General features: G+C 40.8%; 2 protein-coding genes across 2 annotated transcripts in view; one reads left to right on the top strand and one right to left on the bottom strand.

Annotated features, from left to right (window-relative positions):
• The first annotated feature begins 2,217 nt into the window (after nucleotides 1-2,217).
• On the top strand, nucleotides 2,218-4,267 carry LOC147902067 (putative fucosyltransferase 8). Its single transcript, XM_087375039.1, has one exon. The coding sequence runs from the start codon at nucleotides 2,586-2,588 to the stop codon at nucleotides 4,236-4,238; it is 1,653 nt and encodes a 550-aa protein (XP_087231165.1). The 5' UTR covers nucleotides 2,218-2,585; the 3' UTR covers nucleotides 4,239-4,267.
• Nucleotides 4,268-9,468: 5,201 nt separating this feature from the next.
• Nucleotides 9,469-13,684, bottom strand: part of LOC147902066 (calcium-transporting ATPase, endoplasmic reticulum-type-like) — a 56,517-nt gene continuing 52,301 nt past the window's right edge. The window contains exons 6-9 of the mRNA XM_087374662.1: nucleotides 11,935-12,068; nucleotides 11,283-11,561; nucleotides 10,787-11,176; nucleotides 9,469-10,498 (exon numbers count right to left, since the gene is read on the bottom strand). Of these exons, the coding sequence (XP_087230788.1) occupies nucleotides 9,593-10,498; nucleotides 10,787-11,176; nucleotides 11,283-11,561; nucleotides 11,935-12,068 (1,709 nt within the window). The 3' untranslated portion in view covers nucleotides 9,469-9,592. The remainder of the gene's footprint in view (nucleotides 10,499-10,786; nucleotides 11,177-11,282; nucleotides 11,562-11,934; nucleotides 12,069-13,684) is intronic.

The raw sequence follows: 13,684 nt of genomic DNA, 5'->3' as shown, positions 1-13,684 counted from the left end.
ATGGAGTGACTACACATTAACACCATAACATAATACTAACTTAATAGATAATGTGTATGAGCAAAATACAAAAATGTAAGGGAAAACATTTGGAGAGAAGCAAACTATTTATCGATTAGATGAATGCCTTTTGTATGGATAATATAGCAAGCAACCTAAAGGTTTTTTTTGTCATATTTATTTTCAAATGTACATGGAAGTTCAGGGTATCAAAAAATCAATAGAATGAAGATGGATTGACATCACGTCATAAAAGTTTACAAACCTAATTGAAATTTTGTGCACTAGAGGATATCAACATCTCATTCACAATTAATTTAATCGACTTAATAAATCTATTAGAAAAATATATTTATCTGATGCTCGAGAGAATTTATTTTGAGTATCATTCGGATTAACATTAGATAACTTATTTTTACACCAAAACATTTCATTTGACATGACACATTGTGCTTTATCATGGCTCAAGGAATTATTTACCCTTTATTGGCAACCTTTTTCTTTGAAAACCTTAGACAATTGAGACTTTCATCTATTCCACATTGTGCATTTACTTTTAATCGACACTTGTATTCGAAACATCAATTTGATATTACATACCATTTTTTTATTATTTACATATTTGACAATTCACATTGACAAGATTGTATCTTGCACTTACAAATAGATATACTATTATATATTGCACTTAGAATAGATAAAACTTCATTTCACATTCATTTGAAATTTTTGGATGATAGGAGAGTTTTAAAATTAGAAAAATTATAATTAGCCTGTAGAGTATCTTATTAAAATTACAATTAAACAAGCTTGTTATATATATGCTCATTTTTAATATAAAAACTTTTTTCTACATGGATAAACCAATATTCTTTCTTGCATAAACAACTCATTTCTATGTAGGTAATTGAAATCACCACATAGAAAAGATACATTGTTGCTAATTACCTATATAGGAAACTTTGATGCTGTTGATGATTCGAAATTGATTTCCTGTAGTTGTCACACCAAAGAAAGGAAATAAGTGGCGGGTTTGTGTGGACTTTCGTCCTTCGAATGCATGCACTAAGAGGGATAATTTTCCTTTGCCATTCCAAGATGAAATACTAAACAAGTAGCACCTGTATCTTTTTTATCTGATGCATATATTTAAGAATTAGCAAATGTCTATGGAGGCATGTGATTGATGATAGAGTCATGTTTAAATATCATCATGCCTTGAAAAATATGGTTTTAAAGAGGAGTTCGTGTGGCTAATGACAAAACAAATGGCAAGGTGATGCTACCAAAGGAACCATGGGTTCTTACCAGATTAGAGGAGAAATGTGTTTCCATGGCTCCCCCCACTCCTTCTGTAGCAACCAATTTTGGCTTATGCTCAAAACTCCCTCGGCTGGCTCAGAGAGAGTTGAACGAAAGCATCGAAGGGAAGGCTATGGGCAAGGTCGCAAAGGGGGCAAGCGACAAGGGCGAGGGAGAAGAGGGAAGCAAGGATGAGGACGAAGAAGACAAAGATCCAAGAAAAGGCAAAGCAGAGGGGAGTGGATTGAGCCACAACAAAATGGCGCAGTAGTGAGAGTTTATCTCACGAGGGGCGTTAGGAGTTCGCTTGGCCTGATTTTTATGTTGTACAGCGGCTGCCAGACAGTATTGCATAGATGTGAGAGAGCAACCAGCTCCTACATCGAGTATCGAGGGAACGAGTAGCCAGCTCCTACAGCGAGTATCGAGGGAAATCTAACAAAAACCAACGTTTAAACAGGGAGGATCCACAAAAACTAACGTTTAAACAAGGAGAATCTAAGCTTAATGCAGCTAAGGAAAGAGGTGCAGCCATAGAGGACTCACCTAGCTTACTCCAAAAAGCTCCCTGGAATCAGATAATACGTAGTGCTTTGTTTCAGATGTCGTGCTTTGAGTATTGTATACTCGAGGGAGATGGGACATATAGGAAGGAGAAGGCATCCATAATAAAAAGAAGCGTTATAAATCTGTACGTTGGACTATTTAAGTTTAATACGTGAGAGATACGCTATGAAGCTTTCAAATATATATATATATAGTTTCATCTTGAAAAGCAAGATTAACATCAACGGTGTAGATGAAACCACATGGATGAACGAGGGCTCAAGAAACCAAACACCTCTTAAGGCTGCCTACCGTAAAGAAAATGTTGAGAGATTCGACTGGGTGGATGGTAATGGGGTCGTGGGCAGGACGTGCGTAATTGCACAATGTAGGGTGCTGAAATCGTGAGCCCTGCCCTCATGCTTTCCCTCATGCTGACATCGTGAGCTGCTTTCCCTCATCAATCAGTCCATTTTCCACCTGGTTCTCCTCCCTAGCCTCTTCTTCTTTGCCACTTCAATTTGGCTGATCGACTTGCAGCACCACACCTCACATTCGCTTGATCGATTTTGCAGCACCAGTCTTCTTCCTCGCTCAAATCCCAGCACCTCAGTACTCCTCCGTCGCCCTCGTATTGCAGCATCAACATCTTGCCCATTTTAGTGCCCTTAGAGCCTTCTCTTCTAGATCTGTCTCGCAAGGAGCATGCTTCGCAAGATTGATTCAGTTGCAGCTTAATGTCCTTCCAAATGTCAAAGCGTTTATTAGTGTTGGAGGGACGGTCCGTGTTGCTCATTACAGTATGCATGGGTTTTCTGTTACTGATCTCTGCATTTTCGATTCTAGTCACGGACGAAGTGCTTGAAGCTCTCTGGACGAAGATCGGCGGCTCTGTTGCGGCCGTCTTCGCCGCACAAAACTACAGTCCACAAGTCCGTGTGCGGGATGACCCTAGCTGTCTTAGTAGGACTCAACAGTATCTTTACAGGCGGCCCTCTAAGATGGAGCCAATTCCTGCTGCTCTCGAAGAAGAATGGCGTAAGTATGGGCAACTTCACAAAGCATGCTCTCGGAAGAACTGGACTGAATTTTTCTTGAAAACGGAGGACGTTGAAGGCTGCAAGTATCTAGTCTACATGGAGGGAAGGGAGGGTCTGGGAAACGGGGTTCTATCGCTGACTTCGGCTTTCACATATGCGCTAGCAACAGGTCGAGTTCTGTTGATTGACAGCAGGAAGAATCTGGCAAAGCTGCTCTGTGAGCCCTTCCCCGAATCCAGTTGGGTTCTTCCAGACGACTTCCCATACGAAGAGCTTCAGAGAAGTCCGGCGCTCGGTCCCTTCGTGAGAAGCAATTTCAATTCAAGTGTTGTGAGTTTGAATCTACAGCACACGCTGAACGGAGAGGACCAGCAGATCTTTTGCGAAGGGCCATATTCGTCGCTCTCGAAAGTGAGGTGGGTTGCCTGGACAAGCAACCAGTATTTCATCCCCAATTTCCTCCTGGTACCGTCGTTTTGGAACCGCATACACCCACTCTTCCAGAACCATGTCGAGCACATTTTCACATTCATCAGCCGACTCCTGCTCCTCCCTGCCAACGATACGTGGGCCATAATCCTGAGACAGTACTGGAGCTACCTCTCCTGCGCGAAGTCACGACTGGGGGTGCAGGTGAGGCTACACGGGCGCCCGAATCTGGCAGCATTCGACCCGGAAGCGCAGGAAAGGATAATGGAGTGTCTGGTGGGGAAGAAGCTACTACCCAAGGCGAGGCCGACGGAGAATACGACGGAGCTATCGGATCTATACAGAAGGAAGGCAAAGGCTGGGGGGGGGGAGACAGAAGTGGTGGTACTGATGGCGTCGCTACAGGGAAAATATGCAGAGGTGGTGAGGGAGGAATACAGCGAGCATGGGGCGGAGGGGGGGGGGATGGTGAGGATACATACGGTATCACAGCAAGGATTTGAGAACAAGGGGTTCAATCAAGCGCAGATGGCGATGGTGGAGATCTGGTTATTGAGTTACAGTGACGAAGTAGCAACGAGTGCGTTTTCTACGTTTGGGTACGTAGCGCATGCGATAGGAAATCTACGTCCATTCATTTTGAGTTTGAGAAAGCCTTCCAACGTTGACGATACTCAAGAGTTGCATGAGGCTTGCGTCCTGGGTCAATCTGTTGAGCCATGCACCCACTACCCTCAACGTCCCTCTTGCCTCTCTGGTAGTAGTGGTACTCGTGCCTCTGCTAACCTCACCCTACCCCACAAACAGTGGATCAAAACCCACCTCCGCTTCTGCCAAGACCATGCCCGTGGTTGGCAACTCGTCCCTGGGTCCCCCTCCTCCCTCGCCCCCGATCGTCGTATCGCCTTCGACTTCCTCTAACCATGCCTCTCTCTCTCTCTCTCTCTCTCTCTCTCTCTCTCTCTCTCTCTCTCTCTCTCACCATGCATGCAGTTGATTGGCACCTCATCCATGGGTCCCCTCCTCCCCTTGCCCCCGATCGTCTCATCACCTTCGACTTCCTGTCACCATGCCCCCCCAACCTCTCTCTCTCTCTCTCTCTCTCTCTCTCTCACACACACACACACACACACTCATATGAGCCTTCACAAAACACTTGGGTCTAATGTCCAACGACTTGTAAAATCTATGTTCCTTCATGACTAGAGTTCAATGGAATTTTCCATCCTCACCTCGCTCTCCACTTTCCTTTCTCTAGGCTGCCTTGCGTAAAATTCACTTGCAAGTCACAACATTTTTTTGCTATGCCACTTTTGTTACAAAATCTCCACATTATAAGTGGAATTATGGTTTTAAAAGTACCTTTCAGTAAGGGAACTTTTGAAAGAGCTTAATGTAAGCATTATATGAAACTTTTTTCCCATCGACTCAAGGTTGTGGAAATTTATTTCAAATATTTTAGTTACAATTTCTCCATTGACTCAAGGTTTTGTGGAACTTTATATGAGATACTTTAGTTAGAAATATTCTCATCTTGCCTATGCTAAAATGTCCAAAAAGATTTATTGCATAATAGTATGTCTTACCCCTACTAATAGTTTTGGTGCTACTTTAGTTACAAATAATATCATCTTGCCTATGCTAAAATGTCCAATAACATTTATTGCATAATAGTATATCTTACCCTTACTATTATATTTTGGTGTTAAGGATCATTGTTAAACCGATTAACCTTTGCTTTAGGCATAAGTTGGTGAATGGATGGTGTTCGTCTATTGACATCAAATTAGCATCAAATTGGCATCCCTAAATGGAGAATAATATTTATTTGATGGTGTTCATCTATTTGATTGGTGAAAACATCTCATCATGCTTGATGGATTCTTGTTGTGCATACCCTTCTGCAACCAACCTTTTGTCTTGCATCTATCCACCACACCATTAACCTTCAGCTTGGCCTTATAGGCCCATCCATAGCCAATGGCATTTTACTTTTGGCTGCTCTAACACATCACATGTGCATTCTTCTAAATTGCCTTCTTCTAAATTATCTTATACTTCTCTTCCTTGGCATGTGACCATACCTTGAATTGTACTACCTCTCTCTCTCTCTCTCTCTCTCTCTATCTCTCTCTCCCCCCCCCCCTCGCTCCAGCTTGCAGCCCTTAGGAGGAAAGTGTAGGATATGGACAGTAATGGAAAGCAGGGAATTATTGCAGAGGTCATACACAAATGTAATGCATCTCCACTAACACAGACACTTGTCTCCATGGTTAAACCAATCAAGTGAGCTCAATCACGTAAGAAATGGTTACTAATGCCAGCAACAAAGTCAACAAAGTGGATCTTTATATGGAAGTAAGATCAGGAAGCTAGAGCACACCATAAGATTATGTTGCACATTGGGGGACTAAAAGATGGATGCCTTTATGATGAGGAGCAGAAAGACATAAACGACATAATCATATGTCTTAAGAAGGAAGTACCACGAGTTGAATTGATATATCCAATATCAGTCAAAATAGCACACAAGAACAAGTCTACTTCAAAGAGAGGGTAGCAAGAGTTAAGATCCGTGGATAACGACTTAAAAGGAGTGTAGATTTCATGGTAAAGGTGGTGGAAAAGTCTACACACTGGCAAATAATACAACTCGAAGGAAATTGAGCCTCTAAATGCCAACGACACTTCTCAAAAGACAAAAAGAGGGTAATGGAATTAGGATAAAAATAAGAGGTAAGAACAAGGACACCAACAGGGCGGTGGAATAGGGACTTCAAATGCTTTTGAGGCACTACAAGATTATGATATGGAAAATAGTGAGAAGGTAGTTGAGATTGTGTTAAAAACTTAGACTATTACACTTACGAGTACTAGTAGGGGACTCGTGTGTTGCTGTGGCACAACATGACCGTACCTAGTGGCAAATGGGGTTCCTGGCAAGTGGTGAAGGATGTGGAGGGTATCACTACTGGCTTGTTAGCCTAATGCTCAAGGCTCTTGCTCTTGAATGTGATGGAAGTGGTATGCGATTCAATCCCTAAAGATGCATGTGGCGATTCAAGTTTGGTTGGCAGCATGCAACCACATGGAAGGTGTGTGTGGCCTTCTTCTATACTCTAGTCCTTGAGCAAACACAAATATCTACATGGCAGTCGAACACTGATTCTCCTCTCCAAGTAACTTGGAATTTTTTTTATTTTTTTAAAACCTCATTTTTTGAAGCTTTCTAAAGGTGATACATGTAAGCAACTTGCAATTTTTTTTTAAATTTTAAACCTCATTTTTGGGAGCTTTTTGAAGGCGACACGTGTAGAGAGAGAGCATCAAGTTCTATACTAAAAACAACATTATACATAGTATAGATTACAGAGAAGACAGGATCTCCTTGCATTACAGTGAGAAAGACATGCCCCTACGTAGATATAGGGTTGAACATAATGAGGTTATTTTTTGTGGACTCTCATCGTACCTCAAGGATAGAAACTCTCAAACACAAACCATATTGAGTTTTGTGATGCAAGGGGCAAGGCTTCCCCAAGTGCAAGTGAGCTTCATAATACACATTCATGCTAAAATTCTCACTATTTTTCATAGTCCAGCAAGAAGTAGATCAGTGTGACGCTATGTACATTAGAGGTTGTGTGTCTCTCTCTTCCTAGGATTTCACTAAAAAAATAAGTATCTCTTCCTAGGTGGACTTTTGAAGCCCTAGGGCTAAGGTGGATTTTGTAAGACCTTCGTGTATCCAAGATGGAGATACAGTGAGCTTTTGTGAAAATTAGTTTCTCCAAGTATGAAGCAACAAACTTGCTCACCAAATCCTTACTTTGTGAGAAGTTGGCAAGTTCAAATGTCATTATCTCTTTCATGATGAGACCATGATGGGAGAATGTGGCTCTATGGGCCATAGGTTTTTTCTACATACATGCACCTATGGTATATATGTGTGTACAAATAATGTTATGCTAAAAAATGGTGATTATCATCATTTGGGAAAAATAGAATGGACCCTTTTACTTTAAATTAAAACTTATGTTAAACTCCCCATCAGTTACAAATTGATGATTTTCAACCTACTTTTTAAATCAAATTCTCATTCTCTAAGTTGTTTCCTTGATCAATTGGCTTTTGATTTTGATTTGCAAATTGCACATTGCTATATTGTTCAATTTTGAAACCTCAATTACAATAATATTGCTTGACTGTGTTTAGGTTTTCTAGGAACTTGTATTGAGCATTCTCTATGTCTCAAAGACAAGCTTTGTCTGTAGCAATATTCAAGAAAGGCTTCTTTAAATCTCTAATATATTGTAACATGCATGTCACGCTCCCAAGGACATTTGATAAGAAATTTATCCATAGGCTCTCTTCCCCTACATATTGTCAAAAAATTGTCCTTCCAACATAGTAATCCAACAATTATATTATGCTTTGCACATTTATTATACATCTTGCACAATGGGGCTTCTTCCTACACAACTTGGTATCTAATCTATTAATAATTGGAAGTTGTTAACATTTGAATCACAACCATTGTGAGAATTGAGTCGTACAAATTTTTGTTGTGAGCCATCCAAGCTCAACAAATTGAAATTTCAAATGACAACAATTGCATCAAGTCATTCTTGTTACAACCATTTTGTTTAAAGCTATAGAACTAATCTACATAGCCTATAATTTAGTGCAACAAATGTGGATCATATCATTGCTTTATGAAAATTTTGATCTCGTTTTTGCGTAGATAAGCCATGTAGGGAAACATGGGGGAAAGACCTTTATCCCAAAAAAATTCAAGTCTGACGGTCCTCTCTTTAATAAAGTAACATCTCATCATCAATTGGAGGCTAAGTAGAGTTAATTTGATCACTCTAGAGTGGAAGAGTTCAAGCAATGGGCATAAGTTGGTTGGTTTTGTGATCGATCACATGCTTAGGTGTGAACTTTTAGGCTCATTTGCATTCCATATGGAGTTAAATGATGGTACCACCCTACTACCTAATAACGTGAATATTTGAATAAAGAACACTAGTGAGTTGGCCCTCAATCTCCAAGTCTTGGAAACCATATGGCATGGAAATGTCAAAACTAGACTAGCTCCTCTTGTTGACGAGAGTATTCAAGGAGTTTGATGTTTGGAGCACATCCAATCTACTTAGGTAGGCTCACCCTAGCCACAAATATCAACTGAGCTTACTTTAAGGAATGTTTATAACATAGGATACCTACCTCTTCATAGACTTAATATACTAAATTCAATCATCCTCATTGTCTCCATTGTATGCGATATTCTAATTGGCAAGAGCTTATAAACTTTGAACTCCAAATACATTGCATTTCTTCCTATCAATGCTTCACAATTACTTGTAGTCTGCATGCAATGGTATGAGACATTTACAGTATTTCTTTAAATAATGCATTCCACGAAGGGGAGGATCTTGGACCCCTCATTGCAAAGGCATGCATAGTTTGTTTGTAGGTATCCCTTTCATAGCTCTTTATTTAGGGTATGGACCTAGTTTGGCTTCCATTGTAGCATATGAAACCTCCTCCACCAACCAAGGTCTACAAAGAAATATTTTTTGACACAAGTGCATTAGAAAAAACAATGTACAGTAGCATTTCTTCGAGTCATGTGACAAGATAAAGAGCACCATCGACATCTAGCTAGTTAGACACTAAGTGCACCTTCAAAATCACTCTTTATTAATATGTCAGATTTACATGTACAATATTGTAATGCAAAGGAGATTGAGATAGATGATGCTATTACCCCTCTCCAACATTCATCCTTATCATGAAGACGACAATGTTCTCCCATGGGAATACCACTCTTGTTTTAAATAAACCAAGTCAACCAATTGCATTTCCTAGGTGTTTTAAACCCCATCTCAAACCTTTCACATGTCATGTGCATAAAGGTCAATCCTTATGTTTCAAAGTAACGGCAATTCGCAACTACGAAGCGATTGTGGTGGGCTTTTTCACTTCAACCCATGAAATAATCTCTTCTTCTCAAGGGGAGGGAGATTTATTTAGATCAAGAAAAAAGCATGACGAGTGTGTAGCAAATAGATGGCTGCATACAACAATAAGGCAATGTAGCGACTTGACCTAGCTAATTATATTTTCTTTCCACTCACCATTCAATCGAATTTATACACTCATGCTATTTCACTTTTAAGGTTTACAGGACAGTCCACCATGCCAACAACCCAAAAATTAAAGAAGGACAACGAATTGATTTTCCTTTACACATAAATTGAGACTTTTAGCTATGACGTCTCCTCTTGCTTGGATTGAGGTGCGAAGGACAAACGTCCCAAGAGTTTGAGACCTTCATCTAAGAGAACTACGGGAAACGAAAACAACAAAACTAGGAGCCACTCATTGTAGCTCAAAGGCACAACCCCAAAGGCATCAGCCAACCAAGGTGTATACAGAATTAAAAAGTGCAATCCCATTGATACTGCAATTGCAAGAAGCAGCCACCGATTGACCCAAGGTGGCACTTTTAGTAAGCTATTCCGTTCAGAGAGGGCATTCAAGGCATTAAACATCTCTGTCACCACCAATGTTGACATGGCCAGTGTTGAAGGCTTCACCTTCCCAATGCTAAAGTAGCTACAGGGATCAGAGAATGAAAGAATCTGAGAACCAGCAGAGTACTCGCTTACCTGGAAATTTGTCCACCGAGAGCATTCTCCCCAATGACTCAGCTGATGGACAGTGACTGCTGTATGTCCATCCATCGACAGATTAATCCCAAGGAAAGACTCATTGTTTACGTACCATAGCACAAAGATGCCGACAGTAGCCAGGCCAACATACGTGCCTATTGCAATGAACCGAAAAAGAGTCCACCCACTAATAAGTCCTTCATCTGGGGGCCTTGGTGCTCTTTCCATAATGTCCTTGTCAGGAGGGTTAAATCCAAGGGCTGTAGCAGGAGCTCCATCAGTCACCAGATTCACCCACAACAGCTGCACGGGAATGAGACCTTGAGGAAAGCCCAACAGTGCAGTTGAGAAGATGGCAACCACTTCCCCAATGTTGGATGAGATTAGATAGCGAATGAAAGCTTTCATGTTATCATAGATGGCCCTGCCTTCCTTGACTGCCACCACAATAGTTGCGAAATTATCATCTGCCAGGATCATGTCGCTAGCTTCCTTGGCAACCTGGGAGCAATGTTTCATAAGATTAACACAAGAATGAATGTGCACTGAAGAAGCTTGTGAGAAAGAGTAGGAATAGTTCCAAACAAAATACCCTAGTGCATGTAAAATTTTCAAGAATAATCAGAGATTACCACAAACAAAATACAGACTGATGCTCTCAAAGCTGAAATGGAAGGACACGTTAAAATTAACACACACACTGTGCACATTCAGAAAGAAGGGATGCAAGGGAAGACTGGGTTTTGTTTTAGGAGCGGAGAGAGAGAGAGAGAGAGAGAGAGAGAGAACCTCTGTTCCAGTAATACCCATTGCTATACCAATGTCTGCTAGCTTCAGAGCAGGAGCATCGTTTACTCCATCCCCTGTCATGGCAACGACCTCTCCACCACCTTTTAATACCCGGACAATCTCCTGTTTATGTATTGGCTCTGCTCGAGAAAACACAAAACTTCTGTTTTTCCTTCCAAGGAGGATATTGCGGCGTTCATTCTGAGAGAATCTCATGAACTCTCTCCCCGAATATGATTTCGAACTCAAGTCTTCATCCTGACTGAAAATACCTATCTCACGACATATTGCTTCAGCTGTCTTCTTGTTATCGCCTGTAATCACCACTACTCCAATACCTGCACGTTTGCAATCGTCAATAGCAGCCTTCGCTTCCTTCCTGGGAGGATCCTGCAAGAGAATTTCATGTGTGTTAATTTCGTACCCATTAATGACATCTTCGATCACAAATGCTGCTAAGAATAACTTTTCTTCAAGGACCAAAAGACAATGGTACCTGCATTCCCACCAAGCCTACGAATGTCAACTGGCTTTCAATAGTGGCATAGTTCTCCGTGTTCAGAAGTAGCTGATGTAGAGGGTGTTCTGTCCCAGTATAATCATCCAACTCACCTAAACCCGTTCTATATGCACAGGCAAGAACACGTAGACTCCTGCTAGCCATAACGTTTATATTGAATATGATTTCTTCCCTGAAGCTTGGAGTGAGAGGCACAACAGAGCCATCGTTCAGCATGGCACTTGTGCATCTTTCCAAAACAAACTCTGCTGCACCCTACAACCATTACTTGCCCATTAGAAGCATAAGAATGAGGGGAGCTGGCCACCCGTAGAGAGCCAGTCCAGAACAAATCACCTTGAATGGAAGACATAGTCTTCCTCTGTTAAACATGTACATCTAATTACTTAACAGCAAATGCTCAAGTAGGCACGTGGTATTTCAGTGGAACAGAATCAAATTCGAAACAAATGCAAAGATCATTTGTTTATGAAAAATATGCAAAATAAATTTATAGACCTTGCAAACTAAAATTTCCCTCAATTTCCGCCAGTCAAACAAGAAAGAGATATTGGCAAAGAGAGAGAACGTGAGCATGGTCAAAATACCAAATAGAGAGCTGCCACTTATAAAGCGTTTTGAGACCAACCTTCACTAGGAGTTTGTTGCTCCGTCTAAAACCTTCTGTAACCTCAGCCACAATCACACCCATGGACTTTCTTATACGATCGAACTCTAACGTAAAAAGTCTGTCACAAGCACCTTGGTAATACTCACATACACCTGTACAAATAACAAGTAGAGTGAAATTAATATTCTCCATAAAAACAAGTTATTAAATGTAGTAGCTTTTCTCTCAATAACTGCAAGAGGAGGCAAATAATCTTTGGATCTTCCTCTTTTTTAAGACATGAGAAAAGCTAGGTATATAGCAAAAAATATCCGTCCATCCAGTGCATAACTTGTATTGCATTTGGACAGATCCTCAATCTGAAATTGATTGACAGTGCAAACACCAAGAACTACTAACTCAGGAAAACAACAATCAATGCACCAGCCTGGGTGAATGTTACGCTACAATGACCACCAAGGAAGATCGTAATGCTGGAGTGAGAAAACTGTGTGTACTTACACCTGAACAAAATGCCACTGGCACAAGTGCAGTGCTCAAGAACCTGATAGTGCTCCTTGACACCCCTAAGAGTCCACAAGTCTTCAAGAACCTTCATGTGGTTTGAAATGCAGTCAAACCCCTGGCTTGTGGTTGCAATACATCATGCAAACAGCTAAAATCAACATATGAACTGACACCAGGGTGCACCCAAGCGCTCGATCAGATATTTGAAAGCAAGCCTCGTCCTAGAAGGATGCCTTCTTTTCTCTAGACGCAACCACAAGTTCTATTAGTAAGGCTTCATTGGAACTGATTCCAGCCATCGTTTTCCAGCAAGCTATCCATGTAAAAGGCGTAGGGAGTCCAAATCAAGGCCTTAAGGAGCCTAAACAGATGCTACCTCGGAAATTCTTGTTGGCTCTTTATCATCTTCCTGTATGCTCCCTCGTACCACTTGCTAAGCTATGGGCAACGGTCCCTTTTTCTCCATCATGTAATGCAAACAAGGCATTGTTGTGATCAGTTTAGTCCCTTGGTGGTGGTTTTTTTTGGGGGGTTTTGGGTAAAGAGGGGGACCTAGGCCACTTGAGGTTGGACTAAGGCACCAAGTGGTCCCCCGTCTAAAATCATTAATACTTCTTTAATCTCTATTGCAGAAGTTTATCTCACTTTCTTTTAAATTGAAATCCATATTTTACCATCAATGGACTAAACCTCTTGCAAAATGTTTTGCATTGTGTATGCAAACTATGTTATGGGTAGATACTCTTTCCAATTAGTTTGTTTCCTACGTAGACATGCTCGTAGCACATTCTCTATGACCCGATTGACCCATGCAGTTTAACCATCACTCTGTGGATGATCCATATACTCATAATTTGAGTAGCCCTCCAAAGTATGACTAGTTCAGGTTTATTGACATGGCATTTTTGGTACTTAATACATAATCTTTGATGCATTAGTTCGTTCCATGCTAGGAAAAGTTTCTTTTTAAAAGTCCGTAAGTCTCAAAATTTCCGAGTGTTTAGCACTTGAACTATTATAAGATTCATAAAGAATTTGGTACAAGACACATACTCTACCCTTGTACATAAATAATCATCTTCTTCACTATACTTGCCCCATTTAATCCCTCCTTTACTAAGCTTCGATTTCACCATGTCCATGCAACTCCTTAGTAAAAGCCTCTTGATTAACTGGAAAGGAAAAGCAAGACTAGGAAAGCATAATGGAAATGAAATAATGCGAGAAAGAAATATACAACTAAGCAAAGTACTTACATGAT

The sequence above is a fragment of the Dipteris shenzhenensis genome, chromosome 5 (assembly GCF_047967505.1).
Source record: "Dipteris shenzhenensis isolate YYH24624 ecotype China chromosome 5, Dip_SZ_1.0, whole genome shotgun sequence".
Lineage (NCBI taxonomy): Eukaryota > Viridiplantae > Streptophyta > Polypodiopsida > Gleicheniales > Dipteridaceae > Dipteris > Dipteris shenzhenensis.
This window is presented reverse-complemented; position numbering and strand designations above follow the sequence as displayed.